Source organism: Molothrus ater, chromosome 10 (assembly GCF_012460135.2).
Source record: "Molothrus ater isolate BHLD 08-10-18 breed brown headed cowbird chromosome 10, BPBGC_Mater_1.1, whole genome shotgun sequence".
Classification (NCBI taxonomy): Eukaryota; Metazoa; Chordata; class Aves; order Passeriformes; family Icteridae; genus Molothrus; species Molothrus ater.
The window spans coordinates 24,879,044-24,906,666 of NC_050487.2; the positions used below are offsets into that span (position 1 = coordinate 24,879,044).

The window sequence follows — 27,623 nt, forward strand, 5'->3', positions numbered from 1 at the left end:
TTCCATTCCTCAGTGTCTGAGCCCACCCTGGCACACACCCCAGGGTCTCACCTTCCATTCCTGGGTGTCTGAGCCCACCCTGGCACACACCCCAGGGTCTCACCTTCCATTCCTCGGTGTCTGAGCCCACCCTGGGCACACACCCCAGGGTCTCACCTTCCATTCCTCGGTGTCTGAGCCCACCCTGGCACACACCCCAGGGTCTCACCTTCCATTCCTCGGTGTCTGAGCCCACCCAGCCTGATCCAGCTGTGGCTCCACAGTGACCACGTCCGTGTTTTCACAACTCACTTCATTTACCAGGCACAGAGGGAAACAGTTCTGAGAGGGCCCGCTGGCCCAAACTGCTCTTTGGGTATCCCACAGCGCTGGAAATCAAATGTTTCCAATTAAAATGTTACAGAGATAAAATGTAAACACTGCAATCTGGTTTAGCTTTACCTGATTTTTGAGATCTGATTTGGCAGAGCAAACCAAAATAACTTTCTAGGCTGGCGTCAATATCATCGAGCTGACTTGCTGTATACAAAGCAGGAGTTCCTGCCAGTTTTATGGGGTAATAAAGAGAGGATTATTCCAAGAAAATATGCATCCCCCACGCTGCTGGAAGATCACTGAGCACTCTGCAGTGACCTTTTGTAACCACCTTCACACAGCCCACTCGGGCGTCTGCTCATGGTGCAGCTGTACAGCGTGAAGCTCTCCTAACATGCGGGGGTAAAAGGGGGAGCAAAAGGTTTGGGGTTTTTAGTTCCTGAAAAATAAAACGAGTGTTTGAGAGCCAGGTTCTTTTCTCTCAGAGAAGTGCTGGTGATTGAGGGGAAAAAAGCCATGCACATTCAGATTTATTTCAAAATGCTGGTGCTACACTATTGAAGTGAGGTGATAACTCAGTGCCAGGCCACCACAGTATTGTTACAGAAGGATGCCAAGCTTGCCCCACAAACGCTTCCTGGCTTCTCTGTTTCCCCTGAACAGCTCTTGGAATAAATGAAGTAAGGAGGAGTGTCTGTCCCCCCGCAGTGTCCTGGGATGTGGCATCCTGGAAACCTCCAGGCTCATGTTTATATTCTTTCAGTGCTCATAATCCCATTTAAAGGTGTTGGTGTACACAGAGCATGACTGGTGCAGAGCAGAGCCCTGGGGATAACACCTGCCTGTGAAGCAGAGTTTGGGTGGGACAGGGGTAACACCTGCCTGTGAACCAGTTTGGGTGGGACATTCCCAGCCCCACGCCAAGCACAGCGGCTCCAGGGCTCTTTGCCCGCCTGCTGTGTCCCTCCTGCCCCAGAGGCTGCCCCCCGCCCAGGGAAGAGGTTCACCTGCTCCCGGCTGCTGCCCCGCAGCGCCTCACACACCTGGGCTCCCCTGTGCCCGCGTGACCCCGCCACGGCCCAAACCTCCCCGCGGGGCTGAGGGCCCTGCCTTGCTCTGGGTAGAAGCGCAAAGGGAACAGCGCGCGGCGGGTCCCGGGGCGGGGGCGCCAGGTGCGCTCCATGGGGCCGCTGCCTCACCTGCCCCCGCCCTCAGGAGCCCCTCGGAGCCGCTGCGCTGTGAGCGCCGAGCCCCGGGACCCCGGCCCCGCTCCGTGTGAGCGCCGGGACCCCCGGCCCCGCTCCGTGTGAGCCCCGGGACCCCCGGCCCCGCTCTGCTGTGAGCGCCGGGACCCCAGCCCCGCTCCGGTGTGAGCGCCGAGCCCCGGGACCCCCGGCCCCGCTCCGGTGTGAGCCCCGGGACCCCAGCCCCGCTCCGGTGTGAGCGCCGAGCCCCGGGACCCCAGCCCCGCTCCGGTGTGAGCGCCGAGCCCCGGGACCCCCGGCCCCGCTCTGCTGTGAGCCCCGAGCCCCGGGACCCCCGGCCCCGCTCTGCTGTGAGCCCCGAGACCCCCGGCCCCGCTCCGTGTGAGCGCCGGGACCCCCGGCCCCGCTCTGCTGTGAGCGCCGAGCCCCGGGACCCCCGGCCCCGCTCCGTGTGAGCGCCGAGCCCCGCACCTGCGGGCACCTGGAGCCCCGCACGGCACGGCCCGCGGCGGGCACGGCTCCGGCAGGAACCCCGGCTCAGGAAAGAACCCCGGCTCACAGAAGAGCCCCGGCTCAGGTAGGAGCCCCGGGCGGGGTCAGCGGCGGGTGGGGCCCTCAGAGCCGCCCGGGCCCGCGGGCCCAGCGCAGGTGAGGGCGCTCCCTCACCTGTGCAGGGCCCGCCTGGCTCCGCTCTCCGTCTCCAGCTCCCTCCGAGCCCCGGAGGCTTTTCGTGGTCCTTGTTCTGCGCAAAGCTGTGCGGAGCGTTGGGTCCTGTGTGAAATGATGGTTTCTGTGTGAAAACAGAGGCGCTCTGGGTTTCTCCTCTCTGTAACAGGCTCGCTCCGGTGCAAAGCCGGGCCTGGGGGCTGCGGGAGGGATTTGTTGTCGTGGTCTGTGTTTTCTGACTGTGAGGCTCGGGGGCAAGCACGGGCATCTATTTGCAGAGAATTTGTGTTTTCATAATTCCTATGAAGAACACGCACTGCATTTGGCTCATAATTTCAGTTTATTATCAAAATGTTTTGATCAGATGACAAACTCAGCTAAAAGGACATAGGTTTTTAAATAGACCTATTGTAGCAGTCATCTGAGGTATCTGGTACTTGGTTTGCGAATGTCTTTGCTTTGATAAACAAAGCAGTAAGTTCCTTTGCAATCTGCATGAGGATGTGTAATACATATCATTGCAGATTTAAAGCCTTTTACCCTCTTACTTAAAGCTCCTTCAGACTCTTGCAATCAGCTGTGCAGCTTTGCACATGTGAGGACTGACACTGATCAGAACACGTACAAGTGATGTGCAGGATCAGAGCCTAAGCACTGACAGTCAGCCTGAAAACTCCCATGTTTGTGCCCTCCATTGGAGAACTCAGTTTTGTAGGCTTTATCTTATTGCCCGATACCATGCTTTAGTCCAATTTCCCAGTTCTATGCAGCCATTGATAAAATATGTTACAATACTTCAAGTCAAAAGTGTAGCTCAAGATTTAAATATAAAAACTATGATTTATACATTACTAGAAACTTTAAAAAAGAGCGACTTTAGAGAAAGCAAGATAAAGCTTAGAAAATGGTGAAAGGGTCTTTGATCACAATCTTACAGATTATAGGTACAGAAATTAATAAATTACCTCTGATTTCATTTGGGCTGGAAAGCTGTAAATTAACTGTTGTAAATAGAGACTTCAGGTAATACACGCTGGAGTAATTAGTGAGAAGTTACTGAAGTACAGCAGGTCTTTGGACTCCTCTTGTATAAATGGTTTCAAGTACAAATGAAAACATTTGGTAGAACAGATTTTCTGCAACAGCAGAGGGTACAGAGTCTGACACTGGGATATGAACTGCTGTCTCTCTGTCGTGTTATGGTGGCTAAAATGTGTGTTACTGAGCACTTCCATCCTGCCCTGGTCAGAAATCTGCATTCACCCACCCGGGGAGATCATGGGCCATACTTTGCCATTTCAAAAGGACTCCCTCCCACTGGCTGTGGGCAGGCTTACAGCTGCAGGTGTGCACTGCCAGGTGGGTCAGGTCCTGCGGGCTCTGGGGGGAAGCAGCCGGGCAGCCACGGCGCCCTCCCTGCTGCCACGGCGATGATTTGGGGTTTGCACGTTTACCAAGGATTACAGCCATGTCTCCAGCACATTCCACTCAGCTTTCTTCCCTCCTCCCCCTCTCAAAATCAGCTGGAAAGGTCTCTTTTCCTGGAAAGCTCCTTGAGATGTGAGGTTTGCAGTCCGTCACCAGACACGGCACTTCTTGGCAGGGTCCATGTTGTCTCTCGTGGTGCATGAAAAGGCTTCTGAAAACTCTGGGGAGTTCTGCAGTGACCCCAGGACCCTTTAAAAACAAATCAACATGCCTGGGTTTGAAACAAACAACATGACCCGTATTTTGTAACTTGTTTTTGTTGTGTCACCTCAGTGTAGTGTGGGGAACGCCCTGCTGTTGGGCTCTGACTTGCTTCATCTCACCTCAAGGGCTGGCTGTGTTTTCTCCTTCAGTTTGTCTTGCCCCTATTGCAACCCAGAAATACAGGACCCGTCCCCTCCTCATGGCTGGCTCTCATGAGCCAGTTCTTTCCCCCAGAACAGCTTTCTCACTTGTCAGTAGTTTTCACTGAGGGCTTTTTCAGCTCCATTTTGCTGACAAGTGTCTTGGTGAAGGGAAAACAAGACCCTGAGGTCAAGGGCTGTGGTGGTAACTCATCTCTGAATGTTCATTTACATTTTTACACCAACCAGGTTTTAACTGAGATCATGCTGCTCCTCTGGGCGTTCTGCACAGATTTTCCAGTGAATGAGTTTTCTGGCAAAAAATCTCATACAAACAATGGCTTTCAACTCAACATGGGGAGTGAGTATGAGGCCATTCCAGCTAAGGCTGAATTTACATGTGTAATTGTGAACACGTGTGCTAAGAGTCACTTGTTCCTTCAGGACTGGGAACACAGCAGCACATACCTATGCAGGGAAACGGCTCAAATACAGATACTGATGGACATTGATTGTGGCCCAGAAGTTCTTTAAAGAACTGTTTCTTTGAGTAATTCATGATTATTCTGAGATTTGTGTTCATCATCAGAACCAGGGTGTGCCCACAGAAGCCGAGGTGAAGTTCAGCAGTGACACCTGCAATACTTCAGCTGTTCTAGAAGGCCAAAAGTGACTCCCTGGTCTTGGGAGCCAGCAGTGGAACAGGAGGAGATGGCACAGAAAAAGGGTTATCAGAAACCTCATGCATTTTGGTGATCTAGCTGTGCTTCAGTGCTCCAATGAACAAGGACTGCTAAAATGGGATGCACTGCAATTAACAATTACTATGAGGAGCTGCCTGTTCCACTTGCAGGGAGAAGCAGCCCCCAGCCAGTGTAGCAGGTACTGAAAAGGCTCATTGCACTCCCCAGATAATAATCAAAAGAGGCACCTGGGGAGCCTCCGTGATGCTTCTGTAGTACCTTATTAGGTGTTAATTTTGTGGGTATGTCTCATGAAATGTTTTCTCTTTTAGAGCTCTTAGGGGGCCTCATCCTGTAACTGACTGCCCACTCTGAGGATGTTGTCAGGTTTCTCATGAACACTTGTATCCCTGCACGTCCAGTTTATGCCTGTCCTACCGAGGTACAGAGAGCACAGCACGATGTAACGTGTCCAGGGTACACACAAACACAGCTTGTTGCACTGGCATGCTGAACCAGCCGGCTTCAAAGGCCTTGTACCTCGGCCAGATCAGATGTGCTGAGGTTCTGAAGGGCCTCTGGAGCCTCATTAGCACTGAGAGCAGACAGGAATGGCTGCAGGAGCTGGTGCACAAAGTGCCTCTGGGAGAGATCTCAGATAGCACAACCCACCCACAGGGAAGCACCAGGAACAGCGAGGAACAGTCGCTGCTTTCACTGAATATCCCAGCGTGGGGGGTAAACAGGGCTTGCTGGAAAGCCCTTGGAAGAAAGACACTGGAATTAATGCAGTGGATTGTATCAGCACAGAGCTTGGCTGTGGTGGACGTGGAGCCTGGAGGTGGCTCAGCCTCCCAGCAGATGCTGTGATGGCTGCACTGCCACTGATAGCTGGCACGGGACCAGGCAGGTTTATCAGAGCACATTGGTGCTGCTGATGAGTGGGCTGCTCTGACTTCAGAGAAAAAGAAAAGATCCTAGTCTGGCCTGAGCAGCCACGTTTCCTGCATGGCTCCACTGAACTGAGCCCAGCTGATCTTGGGAAGGCTGGCTGGGCACACCAGGCACAGAATGCACATCCCTGTTGTGCCACAGCAAAGGGCTTGTGAGGAGGGAGGGCAGTGATTTCCCACTGACTCTACCCAAGACTCCAGGGGAGGATGAAAGTTCGTCGGTGCTGTTGGTGTACAAGAACCCTACCAGGAGCTATTGTGGGAGCTGGGATTTGTGGATGAGCCCTGGATCCCAGACACAGTCCCTGGGACTCTGCATAACAGTCACGCAGTGACAGCCAGGTGATGCTGCGTGTCCTGGGGGGGAGGCTGTTCAAAGCTGCTCCATAGCGTGGACAGAATTAAGCTGGATCTTCTCAAGGATGAGACAATGATCCCACATCCTTCCTTTGCCTGTGGAGCTGCCTGGGAAGGGCTGTGCCTGTCTGGGCAGTGCTGGAAGGGACAGAGAGAGCCCAGCCCTCCTCCAGTGAGCTCTGCCTGTGGTGTGTGCATGCTAAAGCTCCCTGGGAAGGGCAGCCCAGCCCTGGGCAGGGTCTCCTCAGTTCCCCCACTAAGATCCCAGGCTGCAGAGGTGTCACACCTCAGGTGTTGGCTCTGCTGACCTGAATCTGCCTGGGCTGTGCACGTCTGTCTTGATGGAGTTCACTGCATATTCTGGTCTGTACGTGCCACACCACACCTGCACAGGAAACAGAGAAAAGCATCGTTAGCCTGAGATTGTACAGGAAGAGACCTGCTGTTATTTAACTGTGAAATACCTGATGTTCATGAGAATGAATTCCACATCAGAACACAGAGAAAAAAGGGTGTATTTTGTTAAAAAAGTATGTCTCTGTCCTCAGACAAAGGCACTTGGGCACAAGGCACTTCCTACCAGGCTTACCAGTGGCTGAATTCATTTCTTTGGGGAAGATAATCAGCTAACAAGACTTTATTTTCACTGCTTTGCAGTGAACACTGCTCAGCCCTGCAGCTCTGCCAGCTCTTAGTTAGCCCACAGGAGTCAGCCTGTTCTGACTTGCTGTTAAGCTGTAATGTCAAGTGGTTTTCAAAGCCCTCAGGCCAGAAGTAAAGGATACCTGTGCAAAGTTCAGAAAAAACAGCTGTTTGTGGTTCATGTCGAGACCAGGAAGGAGTTTTTCTTTTCCGTGTTTTCTCTCAAAGTTTTCATAAGCCTGTAGAATGGAGTGAGTAGAAATGTTACCACTTCCAGCATTTTCCCAGTCAAAATGAAATGATGGCAAGGAGGAACATGGATTCTTTGACATAATTAATCATTGCCTCCCTTGGCCATCCATCCCACATGTGCCACCTTGAAGCAGAAGACAACAGGGCCATTTCTCAGTACTGTGCTATCAATTATCTAATGCTGCACTATGAAAATGAGATTTTTCCCACTCGTTTTTGGGGTTTGGTTTTTTTTAAAGTGAATTGCAGAAAGGTTTAAAACCTTGCCACAGTAAGAGCAGCTGCTTTCATGTTTCTAATGGAGACGTGTCAAAAGTGGATGTGTTGTTAGTGTCTCATCCCTGATGAAAGATGCTGCAGAAATGTTCTGCCTGCAGTCAGTGCCAAAGCAACGCGCGAGTAAAATCAACTGCCCAAGCACAGCTGAGGGATGAGCAGATAGCAGGTCCATGGAAAAGGCTCTGGAAGTTTCCATGGATAACAGCTGAACGAGAGCCAACAGTGCCACAGCCCTGCAAAAGAGGCCAGTGTTGTACTGGGATGTGTAAACAGGAGTGGCTTATATGAAATACATGAAGTAATCCTTCTACTCCACTCGGCGCTGGCCTGGGCTCAGCTGGAGTGCTCTGTCCACTTTTGGGCACTGCCCTTCGGGAAAGATGTGGACCAACTGGAGAGAGTCCAGAAGAAAGCAGCAAGAATGAGCAGAGGTCCAGCAAACATGACCTATGAGGAAAGATTGAAAGAATTGGGTTTGTTTAGTCTAAAGGAGAGGAGTCTGGGCCTTGAAGCATGTAAGTCTTCAAATATGTGAAAGGTCACAGGAGAGAAAGGAGCAGATTGTTGTGTTTGCCCTGTTGGTGGCACTGGGAGCGCCACGAGGAGGCAGCAGGAATGCTCCTCTGGGAGACTGAAGGATGCAGAAGGGGTTGATTCCACCTGCATGGAGAGGGGGTGTGATACTGACCTCTCAAGATTCCTTCTGGACCTTTTTTTACTGTTTATATGATGTCATAATAATTTTTAATACTTCTGACCTAATTTTTCTGGCTACTCCCATTCCTTTCAGAAAGCGTATCCCCTTTCATGGCTTTGTACTTTGCACAAATATTCCAGTAACCAAAGATCAGACTAATCTAATAAGCCTGATGCCTCTTTTAGGCTTCCAAACCATTCCTTAAACTCTCATTAATAATTGTGCTTGCCCTCAAACATGTCCATTTCCAGTGAGAGCTGGAGAAGCGTGAGCTGGCCCGTGCATCCAGAGGCTCTTTGTTGGGCAGTGACAGCACTCAGCTGTCAAGTTTGGGTGTTCTGCCACAGAAGGTGTTCAGGGAGGGAGAAGGAGGATGACGCTGCTGAGGCTTGCAGCCATCAGATCTGTGAATAAGAAGGAAAGCTGACAGAGAAGCTGGCTGGCTGCTCTCTTGCAGACCATGCTCACGAAAAGAACCTGAGTCTCTCTGACTGCCAGTCTCAATGGTGGCCAACCTAGGGAGTCCAGCAGCTGCTTGAGGAAGAGAAGGAAAGCAGAGCCAGAAAGCATCCAGCTCCTCTGGAGGGCTTCGTGCAGGGAGTCCAGTGCCTCTGGCATCTTGGGATACCAGGACAGAGGGCCCAAGTCACCTGAGCAAGATGAAAAGCAAAGTGTTTATGTCTATGGGTCAGAAGAAAGTCATCCTGCCCCTCCTTCCTGGCACGAAAAGCCTGGTGAAAAAGGGAGCCAGAGGCACACAGCTGCTGGTATCAGCACTTTCTTTAGGTCATGGTCCAAGTGTCAGCCAGTGAATGTTTCCATTCCTCACATTCCTTATTCACAAAGGAAAGAAAAATTGAGAAAGAATTTCCTAGGAACAGGTAATCTGTAGCCTGACATGATTAACAGGGTGAGAGAAGTACCACAGCTGGCCTGTAGCTTTAATGCAGGCCTTGATGGCACAGTAGGTCTGGTCCTGTCCCTAACACAGAAGTTGTGTTTCTTCTTCCAAGGCTCTGAAACTGACTTTCCTAATCTCTGATAGTTTCAGCTAAAATAGAGAAATTAATATTTCTTACCTTGTATGCTTGTCTCACACCCCCATTATCAGCAATGTTTTCTCCTAGTGTGTTGATTCCACTCAGCTGTAAAATAGGAAGGAAAAGTATTGGTTTCAAAAAAAAAAAAGCTCATCTAGGACCTGTAACACCAAACTTTGTGCATTTCCCAGTTTCTAAAGGCAAGAATTACCTTAAAATCTGAAGGTTTAGCAGAAGATTATGCTAAAATCTCTGAAAAGTCTTTAAGTCCCTTGTCTCAAAATCCATGTTTTGAGATACTATTGTTTTTCTAATCCTCTTCCTTCCCCTCCAGGCAACTTTCTCAGCTCTTTATCTCTTACCCAGATTTTCTGCTACTTAGTCATTGCTCATTTATTCTTCCTCTTTTCTCCTTGTCTTTAACCCTCAGTTTCTTACCACAGTTCCAGTTAGAGGAAGTGGACAGAATCTGTAGTCTGTAGAACAAGTTAAAATTCAAACTCCAAACTGCTGAAATTGTCTGTTAACAGACATCAGCAAACCTGCTAGAAGGTATTTTTCTGTATAGTAGGCAAGTTCAGTAGCTTTGTGGTAGCCAGACAAGTAGAAGATCTCTATTTAGCAGGTATTCCTAAGTCAGTCAAATAGCACCAAAGATGATGAAGCTTTGATAATGGGAAACATCTAATTCTATTTTTAAAAAATACTTATTTTAAGATTTAGTCCATCATATTGATTAATGATAGTAAAAGCTGCAAAATCTAGAATCATCATTTGATTGAATTTAATGTGTGAATAAAAGGGCAGCAAAACACGCTGAAATTTTCTTCTCTATTTTTACTGGCCTGTCTCTGAGTTCCCACACTTCAGCACATGTTTTGGGACAACCTCAGGGCAGGGAGTTTTATCTTTGCCTTGTCCTGTGTGATGGAATATACTGTCAGGCTGTGAGAAGGCAGCCAGTGGAACTGAGAGGAATAACTCCCTGTGCCCTCCACGCAGCTCTGTGAGCAGTGCTGCCTCCCCACACAGGACCTACGTTCTGTCCACCTGCCAGGTCCCACGAGAAGTTCCCATACTGGTACACCATGCACTGGGACAGCTCCTTGAAATTCCGTGCTGATTCTTCACTCCACCAGTCCACGAGGTCTCCGTTCTCATTAAAATTCCTGCCTGGAGCAGTGAGTTAAACAGAATTATTTATACAAGAAAAGAGGGTTTGGTGCAGCGGGGAGGGGAGCGAGCAAGGCTTTGGGCTGTGCTCTTGGGAGAGCAATGCTGTAATGCCTCAGAAACCCAGGCTCCATGCTACACGTGGGGATTCAGCTCCCTGTTAGGTGCTCCTGGAAGGACTGAGCCCTGGAGCATGGCAGGCACCCTGAGCTCTGCGATTTGGCCAGGGCAGCCCGGGCCTCACCGTTGTCGTCGAAGCCGTGCGTGATCTCGTGCCCGATCACCATCCCGATGCCGCCGTAGTTCAGGGATCTGGGCTGGGAGGCACTGAAGAAAGGGGGCTGCAAAATGCCCGCAGGGAACACTGGAAAGGGAGCACAGTTAACACGGAAAAGGAACACAGTTAACACTGGAAAGGGAGCACAGTTAACATGGAAAAGGGAGCACAGTTAACACTGGAAAGGGAGCACAGTTAACACGGAAAAGGGAGCACAGTTAACACTGGAAAGGGAGCACAGTTAACACGGAAAAGGGAGCACAGTTAACACGGAAAGGGAGCACAGTTAACACTGAAAAGGGAGCACAGTTAACACGGAAAAGGGAGCACAGTTAACATGGAAAAGGGAGCACAGTTAACACTGGAAAGGGAGCACAGTTAACACGGAAAAGGAACACAGTTAACACTGGAAAGGGAGCACAGTTAACATGGAAAAGGAACACAGTTAACACAGAAAAGGGAGCACAGTTAACACTGGAAAGGAAGCACAGTTAACATGGAAAAGGGAGCACAGTTAACACTGAAAAGGGAGCACAGTTAACACGGAAAAGGAACACAGTTAACACAGAAAAGGGAGCACAGTTAACACTGGAAAGGAAGCACAGTTAACACGGAAAGGGAGCACAGTTAACACTGGAAAGGGAGCACAGTTAACATGGAAAAGGGAGCACAGTTAACACTGAAAAGGGAGCACAGTTAACACGGAAAAGGAACACAGTTAACACTGGAAAGGGAGCACAGTTAACACGGAAAAGGGAGCACAGTTAACACGGAAAAGGGAGCACAGTTAACATGGAAAAGGGAGCACAGTTAACATGGAAAAGGGAGCACAGTTAACACTGAAAAGGGAGCACAGTTAACACGGAAAAGGAACACAGTTAACACTGGAAAGGGAGCACAGTTAACACTGAAAAGGAGCACAGTTAACATGGAAAAGGAACACAGTTAACACAAAAAGGGAGCACAGTTAACACTGGAAAGGGAGCACAGTTAACACTGAAAAGGAAGCACAGTTAACACTGGAAAGGGAGCACAGTTAACACTGGAAAGGGAGCACAGTTAACACGGAAAAGGGAGCACAGTTAACACGGAAAAGGGAGCACAGTTAACACTGGAAAAGGGAGCACAGGTAACACTGAAAAGGGAGCACAGTTAACACTGGAAAGGGAGCACAGTTAACACTGGAAAGGGAGCACAGTTAACATGGAAAAGGAACACAGTTAACACGGAAAAGGGAGCACAGTTAACATGGAAAAGGGAGCACAGTTAACACTGGAAAGGGAGCACAGTTAACATGGAAAAGGGAGCACAGTTAACACTGGAAAAGGGAGCACAGTTAACACTGGAAAGGGAGCACAGTTAACATGGAAAAGGGAGCACAGGTAACACTGGAAATGAACACAGTTAACACGGAAAAGGGAGCACAGTTAACATGGAAAAGGGAGCACAGTTAACACGGAAAAGGGAGCACAGTTAACATGGAAAAGGGAGCACAGTTAACACAGAAAAGGAAGCACAGTTAACATGGAAAAGGGAGCACAGTTAACATGGAAAAGGAAGCACAGTTAACACAGAAAAGGAAGCACAGTTAACATGGAAAAGGGAGCACAGCACAGTCAAGGCCCTGCCCCGTCACCCTGCAGGTACAGTGGGGCCAGGCCACTGTTATAGGCTTCAACCCAAACCACCCTGTTCCCTGGGATCTCCCAGCAGCAACAAGTGCCTGACACGTGGGAATGCTGTAGGACAGGAGAAACAGAGCAGCAGGACCACCCCCCCTCTTCAGACACTTCCAAAACCACGACCAGCTTTTGCTTTGTTACGCTTTTGCTCTGCAGGAAAAAACAGTTTGTTCCAATTTACATCACTTAGCATTCACAGACTTCAGTCTCATCATTAAACAAACCTCACAACATTGTGAGAAGTGGGAGGGTGTCCCCCCAGAAGAATAGATTATTTGATCATTCCATCACAAATCAATCTCAGAGACAGGAATTTATTCTTCCCTTGAAAATACAAGTAACTCCCACTGGAATCAATAAAAATAGGCCAAGCTGTCAATAAAAGAACTGGAACAAAGCAGTTCCATTTACCCACTTCTCTGCTCATTTTTCTAGGCTTCTTCTACAAAATAATTCATTTAAAAAGAAACCACGTTGCAATTCTGATCTTTTTATAAATTAAGAGTAATAAAATACTATAAAATATTCAGTTCTACTTAGTATCTTGAAGGCCTTTTCCTGTCTCCCTGCTGCCTCTGCAATATGAAGTTTTGATTCTCCCTGGGAAGGAGGTGGATGTAGCTCTACACAACTTAAACAGACAGAATTGGGTGAAAATTCTCACACAGCAGAAGAAAGAAGATTGATGCTTCTTGCATTTCAGTATAAATCCAGTTCAGTTCTAGGGCTTTCTTTCAGGACAAGAAAGAGCCATGGGAAAACCAGAAAATAACAAAGAGGTTCAAAATCAGCCAGTTGTGCTGTGTGTCCAAGCTGGTGTCACAGCAGCCCCAGTGCAGTGCTAGTTTGCTGTGGAATGGCTGTCCCACTGTTCTATCTGCTATCAGGGAGCACAGTGATGGTGTCAGCAGTGAGAGGAGCCACCTCTGGCTCCTCTAGCACAATCCAGTGCTAGTTTGCTGTGGAATGACTGTCCCACTGTTCTAGCTGCTATCAGGGAGCACAGTGATGGTGCCAGCAGTGAGAGGAGCCACCTCTGGAGCTGCTGCCACAGCAATCCCAGTGCTAGTTTGCTGTGGAATGGCTGTCCCACTGTTCTATCTGCTATCAGGGAGCACAGTGATGGTGTCAGCAGCGTGGGGAGCCACCTCTGGCTCCTCTAGCACAATCCAGTGCTAGTTTGCTGTGGAATGGCTGTCCCACTGTTCTATCTGCTATCAGGGAGCACAGTGATGGTGCCAGCAGTGAGAGGAGCCACCTCTGGAGCTGCTGCCACAGCAATCCCAGTGCTAGTTTGCTGTGGAATGGCTGTCCCACTGTTCTAGCCGCTATCAGGGAGCACAGATGGTGTCAGCAGCGTGGGGAGCCACCTCTGGAGCTGCTGCCTGTGGAAGCTCTGCCCCAGGACAGGGACGGGGCTGTGCAGCCTCAGCCAGGTGCTCCTGGGGAGCACACCAGGGCTGCCGGGTGCAGCTCAGCTCAGCTGCTCTTTGGGAGCTCAGTGGGTTCCTCGTGGTGTGAACCGCTGATGGAGCAGAGCAGGTCACACCACACCCAGATGGAGCCACAGAGCTCCGGGTTCCCTACACACCATGCACAGAACTGCTCTTTAGAGGGTTTTTGAAGTCTAGTTCTAATTCAGACATCACTCTAAAGATCAGACTGCTTTAATTATCCTGTGCATGCCATAGCTGAAGGATGAGGTAAGAATTTATGACTCACATTAACTGCCAGTCACCAGTTTCAGTCTTCCACATCATGATTCCTTTGCTACAAATTACTGAACAAAGCTATTTTAAACAAAGCCTTCTGGAAGTTTTTGTGTTAACTGTTCAGTCAAGAGCTAAATGCTCGCATCAAGAAATAATCTTGTTTCATTTCTGCGCAGAGCCCTGCAGGACAAGGATTTTCCATTTTCTTAGACTTGTTTTCAGGAATTACGGGTGGATCACTGTACCTCAGTGATGGCCTGGAAAGGACACTGCAGTCTGTGACATTTGGATGACTAAAATTTAAACACTATTTGCAGAATGGACGTGACAGAAATATTGAGATGCATAATTAATGTTGTGAAATGTTTCATGACTTGCAAGCCTTGCAGCACTGTGAGGGGGCTGGGATGGCTCACAAGATGAGAAATCTTGGGGCCTCCATGTGGTTCTAATCCTTAGCCAGAATGGACAGGGCTTTTTATTCCCATGGATGGTTTTGGGTAGCCTGACATGAGGAATCTTTATACTCAAATTTGTTATAACAAGATCGTTTCAGTCCCTCATTTTAAAAGTACATACATACATATATAAAAAATATATTATAATAAATAAATATAAAAAATAGATAATCTGGGCATCAATAAATAGGTAAACCTTACCTATCTGATTCCTACTTGCTGAATAAAAAGCATTGACAACAGCAGCTCCACTTATCCACCTGGTAACACCAGAAGAATAAATGTTAGTATTTCAATTGTTAATGGCAATGTTAATGATTGCTAGAATAAGCCTAGAAACTGTATAACAGAATCACAGAATATTTGAAGTTGGAAGGTACCTTCTCCTGTGAAAACTGGATAAAAGACTAGACAGAGTATTATTAAATACTTACTCCTCTTTGTCCACCTTTTCTCTAAGCTTTTTCAACCTTTTCTTCTGGGTAAATACTAAATTTTGAATAATGTTTTCAAAGTATTCTTCTTCCTTGTAGTTCAACTAAAAAGAAAGGGAGGAGTTAGTGGTGGTGTTACTGATTTGGGATAAAAGACACACGGATCAGGAAAATCTAGTCTTAAGTATGAAGCAACACATTTCTAAGAACATTTTCTCGTGTCACATCCCAGGCTGTCTGGTCATACTCCCCCCTTCCCCCTGCAGCTGGGCACACACAGGCCAGTGGGGCAAGGAAAGCAAATTACCCTTTTCTAATTCCCCTGCCCGTTGTGCAAACTTACCTCCAGGTACTCACTGTTGAGCTTGTCGTTGTCTGTCACGATCTCATCGGGATAACCAATCCTCTCTTTAATTGCTATTGCCTAGGGACAAGGGAATTTGATATCCATAGCAAATCCAGCCATGTTTTTAAATGATAAATTATATAAGAAAGGCAATATGGAAGCCACTGCAGAAACCGTAGGATGTTAATTATATATAGATTTTGTTTAAATTTTTTATTCACTGAAAGCACAAGTTTGTGGGTTTTATCCTGTTCCTCCTAATAGCTGGTCAAATCACCAGAAATCATTCCTTCTCGTTTTCAGTATTCTTTTCCTGTAATATTCATTATCTAGCTCCTTAATCACTGATTTGCCTGAAAGATCTTACTCTTGTATGCAGATTCTTCCTATTTTGTGTGCCTGTCTCCAGAGGCCCCTTCCCTTGGAGTCCTAAACTGCTGTGCCTATATAAGCATAACTATAAATTTGTTGGTATTATAATATAGAAGTTACTGCTTATTTTTTGTCAGGACAAACAATTTAAATACTGATTTTTATAGAACTACACATTACCAATATTTCAGACAGAACTTACTTTTTGTTCTGCTCTCTTTTTGGTCTCTGCATCCATCCAGGGAAGTTCATCTAAGGTTTTTATAAAAACATCACGTATATCTGCAATCATTTCTTCAACCTGGAAAAAACACCAGAATGTTACAAACCCACAGAGTAAGAGGGTGGGCAGTGCAGTTCAGTCATGCAGGGTTACCATAACTGATAGACATTGCCCCACTGGATGTTGTGCATCTGAGGGAATCGTTGTGTTTGTGCCAAGCCCAAAAATGGGTGGTTTCACACCAAGATTCCAGCGGTGATCGCACTCAACTAAGGCTTCACTTCAGGTCCGTTTTCAGGAATTTTCTGTGTGGCTGGAGGTGAACAGAAATAACCAATTGTGCCCAGTGGTGGCAGGATGTGAACTGTGTCACTCTCAGAGCATCAGCGGCTGCTGGTGCCAGCGAGCTCCTGGGATGTGAGGATGGGCTCCTGCACAGCTGCCCATGCACCTGGCTCAGAGAGCAGGCAGGGCTTCTTCCCTCCAGCTGTGCACCTGCAAGCCTCACATTTCACACTGTACTCTGGTAAAAACCTGCATTTTTAAACCTTTGTAATAACCGGTATTGACATTGAAAATCAAGCCCACCTTGATTAAGCTGTAATAGAAAGTGCAACCAAAGCTGTGTCAGGAAGAGCATGGCTATAGGAATGTGTTTTTTGTTGATGGAGGGACAAAACTATTCTTTGTCTTTTTAAAAAGGAAAGAGCTTAGACGTTTCTTTCCTCGATTAGGTGAAAAAGCTACTTTATAGGCTTAAGGGACTTCAAACTTAAGGATACCTAATTGGATAGAAGCTAAAAAGTCTTGCTTGGGCAATTTATTAGAAAAAGAAGAGAACAAAGAAACTAATTGCTTTTGTGAGGTGTTTTACTAGGAGCAAAAACCTCTTGCACTTGGCTCGGGTTTTTTTTTTTGTTTGTTATTTTGCCTTTTATTAAACCTTTTTGTTTCTAACACTGCAACAGAAGCTATCCTGTTATTTTTATGTCTCCAAAGGTAGCTGATCTATCTTAGGTGAGTGATAGACCTCCACGAGCTTATGAGACCTGGCTTGAGGAGGCTCCTATTATTCATGGTGGTGATGAAGGTACCATCTCCTGTGAAAACTGGATAAAAGCCTAGACAGAGGATAATTAAATACTTAATGCCCCTGATGTAGTGCACTCGTGTCACTACAGGACACCACACGAGCGCTGTTCTCAAGGTGAAACAAGGGAAGTTTATTGTCTGACTCTAACATTTATAGATTTCTAAAAGTGACAGTGGATTGGAGGGTGACAGTGCCACCTCTCCAATGACACTGGACAATCCAACAGTCCATCAAATTTCTTTCTTCCACAAAAGAACGCGAAACAGTGAGTTATTTACAGAAAGTGTGCGAGAAAGCTCGTTACAAGAATGTCGACATCAGAAGGCTTAGAAAATCTTGAAGAATCAGGGCAACACACTCAGGCTGAGGGGCTGAAGGCCTTACCACGTGCTTGCTGTCCCCAGCAAAGGCCTCCTCCACGTAGAGCCGGCCCACGGCGCTCTCCATGTTCCCGTTGACGTAGTTGGCGCAGCGGCGCCACACGGCGCTCTCGGAGGTGGTGCCGTAGAGGGCCTGTGGGACACACAGCAGGGCAAACAGGGCTAAATGGGGCTAAACGGGGCTAAACGGGGCTAAACGGGGCTAGACGGGGCTAAACAGGAGACACACAGCAGGCAAACAGGGCTAAACAGGAGCTCCTCCACCTCCGTGCACACACCCAGTCCATTCCCCGCCAGGGCACTTAGCTGGACTCACTCTAACAGGAGGATCACTAGGAAAACTCTTTCAAAGGAAGAAGTTCTGCTGTGGGAATACAAAGAACTTCCATGCCCAGTTGCTGAAATTGCTCAGCATTTCCTTAAAAGCACTAAGCTGTCAGCAGGATCGAATGACTGGAAACCAAGACTGGGGCCATAATGTTTGCCTCGAATATATTCCCTTGGATGATGAAGAGTTTCTAACAAGTCAGTCAGAACTGTAATGCCTTGCAAATAAATGTGACTGTTCTGATACTAAAATGGGGATTAATTTAGATTCAGAAAAACAAGAGACCAGGTACCAGAGCAGTGCTTTCAAATCCACTCAGCTATCAGGCATAAATCCCATAAATTATAGATACACTCCAGCAGAGGCTCAGCAAACACATCTGGCTTTTGTGTGCAAAATCCAAAATACATTAAATATTTATATCCTACACCTACATAAAAAACTATCTTTTGTGGCTCACAAAAGCCATCATTACAACTTAGGGAGAGGTGAATTTCTGCACCTTACGGAAAGCATTCCTCGTGTCCTTGTAGTCCCGGCTGAGGCTGTTGACAAGATCCATGACAAAGCGCCAGGCCATGTAATTCTGAAGGTCTCTGTTTAACAAAACAACCACAATAAGCTGGTGATGTTTTGAGGCTTTTGAAGTTTTCTGGAAAGAAAATGCAAATACCACACTCAACACACCTACCTGGAGGAGTATTTTAGGAGAACAGACCTGAGGTTGAGCAGGTAGTCAGGGTCATAAACAATGACGTGTTCCGTGTTGTCAACGTTGATTTGCACAGTTGACATGATGGCATTTATGAATTCTGACCAGTTGAACTCCTGGAAAATCAATATGCATTATGATAGGGTTCGATCATAAACAGTTTAAGTATGTTTGCATGACACAGCTGCTCTGCCTTTAGTTTCCCTAATATTTGCACTACTTAAAAATGGGGTCATTGTAATAATAGCTGGCCTGAGATCATTTTATAGCTCTAGAAATGTTGTTAACATAGGGGGGTATTTGGCAGAAGGGGTAGAGAAATTGCTTTGATTTCAAACTAACACAATTTTTTTTTAATTTTTAAAGTTTCTGTTCTGCCTATTACTTTAAAAAGTGTTGGTGATTTTTCCCTGCCTGTGTCTTTGGAAAGGTTTATTGGAAGAGGTAATGTCTTCCATCAGACAAGTGGAAGTAGCTGAGGAGAGCAGATAAACTTTCAGGAGCAGTCACTGCAGGTCTGGGAGAGAAGCAGCAAACTCCAGGCTAATCTTGGGAATAATTGCTGTTCTATCCTTAGACATTACAACACTACCAACTCCCATCAAGTGTCTTTTGAGCATTTTGGAATAAATTTAAATTAGTGCTGATCTGCAGCACCCCCCAGGCACTAATAATAACCAGGGCAATGCCACTCCATGACAGGAGTTGTTGTTTTCTGACAGGATGACTGTAATGGTAACCAACTACACCTGTGGGAGACGGTGAATTATGAAACCAATTAAACCAGGCAGGAGGCAACTGTCAGAGAATTAAAGTCAATAAAATTGCAGTGAATATGAAAAAGTGCCAGGAATAACAGTGTTTCATTGCACCTTACTGGCCTCAGAAACCTCAATAAAAGTCATGAGAATAAAAACTGCCCATGTTCAGTACGACATTATGTTCCTGGGGAGACAGAGCTGTGTTAGCAAAGCTTGGGCTGGTTCTCAGCTGCTCTCCGGTGCCATGAGCTAAAGGCTGCCCTCACAAACAGCACATGGCTCCAGGTGAGAGCAGAGCTGACACATCCCGGGGGAGCTGCAGTGGGAGGGATGTGGAGAGCTGCCCTATTTCATGGGCCTGACAGCCTGGGCTCCTTGCTGCTTGCCCTGGGAGCAATAATTACAGAAGCAATGCTGGACAAACTGGATTTCTGTTCTGGATCTGCAGCTCTGGATGAACAGAGTGGGGCTGAATATTCACTCAACATCCCTGAAGCAGCTGGTGGCTACAGGCTGGACTCCAGTCCTGGGCCATAAACCCATGAGGATAAGGAACAGGATCAGAGAACCGCAGAATGGTTTGGGTTGGAAGGGATCTTAAAGATCATCTATTTGAACCCCCTGCCATGGGCAGAGACACCTCCCACTGGAAATGGTTTTTTCCTTTGTACTTTTCCATCTTTTTATGTTGAGGCCAATGGGAAGATGCACCTTCAGGTTAGGAGAAGCAGTGGGTACAGAATGTGCATACAGCTCAGTGTCATCAGAAGAGCAAGAAGGACTGTGCACATCAGGGATCCTGTTCAATTGCAAATATGTCTTTAACAGAAAAAAATCCAGGCTTCATTGTTTAATCCCATCAGTGATAAATTAGAGGTTAAATACCAGGTTATTGATCACTCACCTTATGATTGATTACCAGTGAGAAGTTCTTTTGGAGTTGTGCCAAGGTCATTTTATTGTACAGCAGAAGTGGATCATTTCTGTCTTCAGATTTTGTTGTTGCCTGCCAGAGTTAATCAGGAGAAGATTACTGAGTGTATTAGTGAGTTCCCCGGAGTTTTGGTTCGCTCAGGGTGCGCTGCTGCCCTGTGTGTTCTTTGTGACCCACAGCACTGCTGGGGAGGCTCAGCCCCAGCTCACCCAGCTCTGTGCTGCTCTGGGCACGGGCACTTTGCACTGCTGAGTAGTTCAACATCTGCATCCACAGCAGCAGATTTTACCCTTTTCAAGTGCTTTGGAAAATCAGTTATGCCAAGCCTCCTTTCATCCTTCTCTTCCACTTCCTCTTTCCTATTCTATTGTGCATTCAGTGGGTTTTTTTCTGTGTTTTTTAAACAAACTCCCAAGAGCACAATGCCAGCTCTCTTCAGTCACGTTGAGGCTGATGCTGAGTTTTGGATGAAAGGTTAAAATCCCAGGCAGTGGCAGCTTCCCCAGCACCAGCTGGGCCCCACCAGCAGCAACTGCTGCAGGGACATTGCAGGCATGAGTTCCCCTCATACTCCTCTTTAAAGCCTTTCTTCAGTGAATTCCCTTTTTGATAATAACTGCCCATTTCTGATCCAGGCCCAGAGGTGTGTTTCTCACGAAAATGAAGACAATCCAAATCAGATGGCTTTAGTTTATATAAATGCTTTTCCCAAGTATGTGACCTTACTATCAGTGTAACCTCAAAAATAACTGAAGCTATAAAATATGTATTCAGCCTGTTTCATGGTCACCCTCAGCTTCAGGTCCTGCTGCAATGCTTAATAATAATAAGCCACGCTTTGCTCATGAATGCCTTTGGTTTTCTCCATGCACATTCAATCCCTCACTATTCCTCCTAAGTCAAATTAATGATATTATTTTTCCTTTGCCCTTTTCTTTTAAGGGAGAACAGTGTTTGGTAAAAAATGCCCTTGGAACAATCAGCATTGTGGAGCAGCTTGTGCAGCACAAACATGACTTTGTGCTCACAGCAGGCCAAGGGCTGGGAATCTGCTGCTCTGGGATCCAAACAGCCCACAGGGAAACGGGACAAAGGGAGGAGAGGCCCCACTGTTCGAAGCATCTCCCAAAACTCACGCTCTAAACCACATTAACCAAGCCCCAAGTCTGTCTCTCTCTGCTCTTGCAGGTTCTGTGAGCAGATCAGGATAAAACATTTTGTTGTTTGGGAAACAGCTGCCTCAAATACTTTCCCTGGCTCCTCCCAGGACACAGCTGTTCCTTCAGGTGTAACAGGCTCTGTGCATTTCTACTCCCACGAAACAGCAGCAGCAAGGAGGTTAACCACTCACTGCACAGTCAGCTCTCTTTGGCATTATGAAAAAAGCCAGTTATTTCAAGGATAGTTTAAAGAAGTTTTTCTTACATTGGCAATCTCTTTCTCCAGCTCCATAACTCTTCTCATTTGTGCAGAAATGTCGCTCTCATTGACAGAAATATTTCTTTCTTGTCGGATTAGTTTAGCTACAGAAGTCATGAAATCAACATAGGCAGAACATGCCTGCAGGAAAAAACAGGAACAGTTTAAAGACAAAACTCTTCCAAGGAGAGCACACCTTGATTATCTTCAAGATTTCACCTTCATTTTTATGAACTACAGTTCTTCATTCCTTATTTAAACAGGTCAATTTTATCAGAAATACTCTTAGGTCACAACTAGAAATTAACTGTGAGCATTCCCTGATGGAGCACTGCTGGGTAACTGGAGCACTGTTCAAAGCTGAACACTCCCAATGACTGCACTGTTTTCATTATTTAGAATGAGACATTTGTATGTCCATATTTAAACCGTCACCCGTGTTTTTTCTAGCTCACTTTAATTACAACTTCCAAAAATACCATTTCCAAAGAGCTGTGTTCCCAGGAACATAAACCGAGGGAATTTGCTTTGTGGGAAAAGCTCTCCCAGAAGCTGTGAACCTCCCCCAGTGCTTCTTGGAACAGCTAGAACTCACATTGCTGTATGCAAAGTTAGGTATACTACAGACAATTTATATGAAATCTAACATTAAAGAGTTCAGTAATGATAAGAATGTAAATACAGCAGCAAATTCTCTGAAATGCCACACAGCCAAATATCTTAAGGTATCATTATATTTTATGGAACTTTTATTGTAATTCCATTATTATCTGTAATTCTAGTTCCTCATTTGTAAGCCACACTCATTTTTTATCAACAGAAATGCTGTTTTCAATATTCCTTTTCAATGCAAATAAAAAGCCATGCACAGTGCTGGATCAGCTATCAAATAATAAATCTGTTTTATGCAACGTAACCTACCAAAGCAGTGATTAAAGCTAGGATTAATAAGGTGTGCATGTCATCAGCTTTACTGATAGGAGTATTTTGGTACATTCAGCTCCTAAGGCAGGGGACACACCTCTGTAATGAGTGCTGCATGTGAGCAATCGTTCCCTGTCCCCTCCTGGGCACCTTCCCTGCCAGGCTGTGCCCACCTGGGGCTGTGCCCACCTGGGGCTGTGCCCACCTGGGGCTGCCAGCAGGGACAGGGACAGGGACAGGGCTCAGCTGCCCAAAGGGCTCAACTCCCAGGGCCAGTTACAAGCAGGAGAGATCACTTCAGAAATAGAAAAGCCCATGAAACCACGGACAGCTACAACAAGTCACAAAAGACAGTGCATACCAGCCATCGTGAAATTCAATATAGCTATTACCTCAAACCCGTGATTTTTAGGTACCAATCAGTGACTTTATTTTTCTGCTAAGTGCAGCTCTGAAGTCAGGTAGCAAAGAACTAAGTCAGCTAATTTCATCTGGACTGTATAAATAGCTCAGCACTTTCAGTGGAAACTTAAGGCATTGGAATCCCTCCTGTGTGAGCAGAGCCATCCTGTATCTTACAAGAGAAAAAGATTTTGAAATGATCTCATTGGCAGGTTCCAGCTGTGGCTCTGGGGCGGGCAGTGCTGCTGGGGCAGAGGAGGCAGGGACGGTTTTGCTGTGTGCAGCTCCTGCAGTGGAATAAGAGCAGGAAGCAGAGCCAGGAGCAGGAGAGCGGGGCTGGGAGGGAACAGCTCTGCGTGGAGCAATGCACTGGGACACTGGGAACCTGCCTGCCGTGATAAAGCTGTTTTCCAGCAGTATTGCCTCCTCCACTTTCCAGCAGTGCCGAGCTGATACTCAGGTAGGTCAGAGGACAGGAATGGTCTCTCAGTTAACACAACACATGGAAGGCACAGACTGTGCAATGTGAGTCAGCTCCTAAAGGCCATCTCACATGGAACTGGGCAGTTCAGATGGCAATGATTGTCTTAATGAGCATGTGATCTGTAATTAAATGTAATCACTATTAACTGTTGGCACATCAGCAAAATACCTACAAAGCCCAAATGGCCTGTACACTTTCTCATTGCTCCTGCATTTAATTACACAGAAGGAATGTGGTTAATTAAAGGTCACTGTGGTAGCAGTTTCAGCTCCATGACTTCAGCACAGACAGCCATGAGCTCTCAAGGACTTACAGCTCATCCAAGATTAGCAACAGGGATACAGTGTCAGTGCTAACAGGTTAATGAGACCCACAGAAGTAATGAGCAAACACGAATTAAAGGAGACCATGCAAGGTTTCAGGTATCTGAGCCATTTCTGTGCTATCACATCCTTTTGCTGCTGTGTTTGTGCTCAGCAGTTGGGGCAGGAGACTGTGATCTTTTCAGATCTTTCATGCAGCAAAGTGTCTCTTTGGTTCTGAGTGTTCTGTCTTTCTTCCCAAGCCTATTCCTGGTGGAAGTTCACCTGCAGCAGCTGCTGCCAGTCGGTCACAGCTCAGAAGTGACCTCCTTTCTGCAGTGACACAACAGGGCTGCTCATGGCCACTTGTATTCTGCCTAAATACAACTCTGACAGCCAGGGGATAGCTCTTGATCCAGCTGTGAAGCTGTGACGCTCTGTAACAAAGCTTATTTGTTTCATGTTTTATCTCCTTCCAAAGGGTCTTAAAACGTCAAGGAGCTGCCTTGAAAATAGAGGCTGAAACAGGAGCACTGTCCCCAGGGGTGTGCCAGCTGCCCCTCACCTCTTGGTATGCCCCAGTGCACTCGTAGTAGTCCCGGGAAGGCAGCCCCAGCCCAGGCTGGTCGATCTGTAAAGGCAAAGAAAAACCCAGAAGTGCTCAAGGGGAAATGGCAGAGCCCTGCACTCTTCTTTGGGTAACTACAGGTGCTGATGCTTCACTGGACAGATTATTTTCTGGCCACAGTGGCATTCCTCTCTCTTCTTGTTGCCCACCTTTTTCAATTGCCCACCTTGCCCAACTATTTTAATTCTTGTTAAGCTCTTTGTTTTTTCTTTTCAATCTTTTCTTCTCCTGTTGCTGAGCACTGCAAGGCACTGGCAGCCAGTGTGACAACAGGTGAGCCACAGGTGACAGAACAGCCCAGAGACAAGCCAGGCAGCTCCTGCATCTCTGGAATCCCTGCACGTGAGGGCCCACCCACCCCTGGCAGGAGAGATTGGCCCTTGCTGCCCTGACTGCTGCATCCCAGCAGTGCAGGTCCTGCCCTGTCTGCATGTTCAGGTTTCAGAGATGACCTTTCTGTCTCTGCCATTCCTGTCTCACTGGCAGTGACACTGGAGGAGCACACAGAACAAAGCTGTCAGCTGGGAGAGCAGACAGGGAGCTGTGAAACCCAGAGTCTCAGCTGAAAACCACATTAACTCACAAATTCATCTACAAAGTACTCGGGTCAAATTCGGATCACTGATATTTCTCCTTGCTAGCTTTTATGTCTGTGCTTCCAGTTATTTGCTGCAGTTTTGTGATCAAAAGGCCATGGCACCCAGGCAGACTTACGTGAATGATATGTGCTGTGGAATTTTTATCGTCTGTGCCAACAAAAAAATTAATAAGGACCTTTTTTCCATATCTGGAGTTGAGCTGTGCAATAGCTGTCTCAGCTGTCCAAGCAGTACCTAAGCAAACGGAAGGTATAGTCAGTCTGTATTTTTAGTAAGCAATAAATTAAATAATTCAGATATTTTAACAAAAAGGAAATAAGCACAGGTTATCTCACCATAGGAATCATCCCAGTTAGTTGTTGCTACAGGCCACTCAGACACATTTGGCAATAAACTAATTAGAGGACTTCCACCTCGGAGATCAATAGCAGCTTTTGGAAAAGACAAAATGAGTTACCATGACATTTTAAGCCCCACAAATGTTCTATATTATCACATATATTATAATGAGTTCAGAAAAATGAAGCTGAGAACAGTTTCCCCCATCGCCACAGCAGCAGTTTGCTGTGATGTATGACTGTGCCTTAACATTTAATGTAAAAATGTTCCAGTCACAGACAGCATATGAGACCATGGCATTGAAGTACTTTCTTCTTTTCTCTCTGAAGATAGCTTGAAATAATAGTTTTGAAAAGTATTCATACTATTACAGAAACTATAAAGATATGATTTAGGAAGCACTGCAAACTGTTTTACTGCTCTTTGTTCCAGTGGCAGAGCCTGGTGTGCCAGGTAGCTTTCACTTCATCCCTGCTAGCTTCTACAAAAGAAGTCAACTCCCATTTAACTGAAAGGCTTTGAGTTTATGTATCTGCAGCAAATTAGTAAATGAAGAGTTGCCTAAAACACCTAAGGTAGTAAAGCAGGAGGTACAACACCAGTGTTACTGCTGGCATTCTGACTGGGCTCGACAGAATAGACACATTTCAGTTTTCACACAGGATATTATCTGAGAAAGGATGCACAGAATGGGACACGGGTGCAGCTGCCTGAGGCACCCTTTGGGTGCTGCTGGGGTATCCTGTCGGCAATGGCCTCAGGGGACACTTACTTTCATTTATGCAGGACCTGTAGAGGGTTTTTGCCTTCTGCACTGCTGGGATATCGTTGGTGCTGGGGGTGTCGAGGACATCTGAAACACACACAGTGAGTCATGGTCACTGCTGCTCTGCCATGGTCACTCCTGCTCTGCCATGGTCATTGCTGCTCTGCCATGGCCATTGCTGCTCTGTCATGGTCACTCCTGCTCTGTCATGGTCATTGCTGCTCTGTCATGGTCACTCCTGCTCTGCCATGGTCATTGTTGCTCTGTCATGGTCACTCCTGCTCTGTCATGGTCACTGCTGCTGTGTCATGGTCACTCCTGCTGTGCCATGGTCACTCCTGCTCTGCCATGGTCACTCCTGCTCTGTCATGGTCATTGCTGCTCTGCCATGGTCATTGCTGCTCTGTCATGGTCACTGCTGCTGTGTCATGGTCACTCCTGCTGTGCCATGGTCACTCCTGCTCTGTCATGGTCACTCCTGCTCTCTCGTGGTCACTCCTGCGCTGCCATGGTCACTCCTGCTGTGTCATGGTCACTCCTGCTCTGTGCTGGTCATTCCTGCTCTGCCATGGTCACTCCTGCTCTGCCATGGTCACTCCTGCTGTGTCATGGTCACTCCTGCTCTATCATGGTCACTCCTGCTGTGTTATGGTCACTCCTGCTGTGTCATGGTCATTGCTGCTCTGTCATGGTCACTCCTGCTCTGTCATGGTCACTCCTGCTGTGTTATGGTCACTCTGCTCTGTGCTGGTCATTCCTGCTCTGCCATGGTCACTCCTGCTCTCTCGTGGTCACTCCTGCTCTGCCATGGTCACTCCTGCTCTGCCATGGTCACTCCTGCTCTGTGCTGGTCATTCCTGCTCTGCCATGGTCACTCTGCTCTGTGCTGGTCACTCCTGCTCTGTGCTGGTCACTCCTGCTCTGCCATGGTCACTCCTGCTCTGCCATGGTCACTCCTGCTCTGTGCTGGTCACTCCTGCTCTGCCATGGTCACTCCTGCTCTGCCATGGTCACTCTGCTCTGTGCTGGTCACTCCTGCTCTGTGCTGGTCACTCCTGCGCTGCCATGGTCACTCCTGCTCTGCCATGGTCACTCCTGCTCTGTGCTGGTCACTCCTGCTCTGCCATGGTCACTCCTGCTCTCTCGTGGTCACTCCTGCTCTGCCATGGTCACTCCTGCTGTGTCATGGTCATTGCTGCTCTGTCATGGTCACTCCTGCTCTGCCATGGTCACTCCTGCTCTGCCATGGTCACTCCTGCTCTGTGCTGGTCACTCCTGCTCTGTCATGGTCACTCTGCTCTATCATGGTCACTCTGCTCCATGCTGGCAGGCTCTGAGGAGCAGGGCTGGGCCAGGAGAGCTCTGTGCCCAGCCCAGGGAGGCTCTGCCCTTCAGCTGAGGGGAAAGCTCTGCAGGTGAAGGGCCCTGCAGTGGCTGCAGTCTGTGCTGGGATGTGGAACAGAGCCAGTAGATAACTCTCTAGGATCCCTGGGTGAAATACAATGCTCTGACTCCTCAGGGACAGGTTTTAAGCAACCAGGCTATTGTGTGAAGACACGGCTGGCAAAACCAGGAGACAGGCAAAGTAAAAACAAAAAGGATATTTAGCCTGGAGAGAATGGGCTGGAGAGTGTTACATGAGTACAGACTGCCTTCTTGGACTCTGTTATTTTCACCTGAAAAAAGGGATGGTGAAGAATTTGATACTGTTGATATGGCAGGTAGGGAAATAGCTTCCCTGCTCTTTGGGCTTTCTGATGGAACACAGATAGGCAGGGCATGGGCTGCCAGAGAGCAGCTTGCAGCTTTTCAGCTGATGTGGACACAGACAGACCGCTCCCTCCTCCTCCTCCTCCTCCTTCACCTGCCAGGTGCTGTCGCTGGGCAGGCTCAGGGTGGGGACTGCAGCTGGTCTTATCTGCAGATAGCAGCAAGGGCAGGTCTGCTCAGGTCT

The 27,623-nt window shown here is 47.5% G+C and overlaps 1 protein-coding gene across 1 annotated transcript in view; it reads right to left on the reverse strand.

The window, feature by feature from the left end:
* Positions 1-2,507: 2,507 nt before the first annotated feature.
* The window catches only part of MME (membrane metalloendopeptidase), a 34,620-nt gene continuing 9,504 nt past the window's right edge, over positions 2,508-27,623 (reverse strand). Inside the window, exons 5-23 of the mRNA XM_036389189.2 lie at positions 25,676-25,756; positions 24,900-24,995; positions 24,680-24,798; positions 23,903-23,968; positions 21,232-21,366; positions 19,777-19,878; positions 18,091-18,227; positions 17,902-17,995; positions 17,076-17,204; positions 15,578-15,676; positions 15,001-15,081; positions 14,658-14,761; positions 14,425-14,483; positions 10,339-10,458; positions 9,961-10,094; positions 8,961-9,026; positions 6,797-6,892; positions 6,320-6,396; positions 2,508-3,863 (exon numbers count right to left, since the gene is read on the reverse strand). Of these exons, the coding sequence (XP_036245082.1) occupies positions 3,764-3,863; positions 6,320-6,396; positions 6,797-6,892; positions 8,961-9,026; positions 9,961-10,094; positions 10,339-10,458; positions 14,425-14,483; positions 14,658-14,761; positions 15,001-15,081; positions 15,578-15,676; positions 17,076-17,204; positions 17,902-17,995; positions 18,091-18,227; positions 19,777-19,878; positions 21,232-21,366; positions 23,903-23,968; positions 24,680-24,798; positions 24,900-24,995; positions 25,676-25,756 (1,895 nt within the window). The 3' untranslated portion in view covers positions 2,508-3,763. The remainder of the gene's footprint in view (positions 3,864-6,319; positions 6,397-6,796; positions 6,893-8,960; positions 9,027-9,960; positions 10,095-10,338; positions 10,459-14,424; positions 14,484-14,657; positions 14,762-15,000; positions 15,082-15,577; positions 15,677-17,075; positions 17,205-17,901; positions 17,996-18,090; positions 18,228-19,776; positions 19,879-21,231; positions 21,367-23,902; positions 23,969-24,679; positions 24,799-24,899; positions 24,996-25,675; positions 25,757-27,623) is intronic.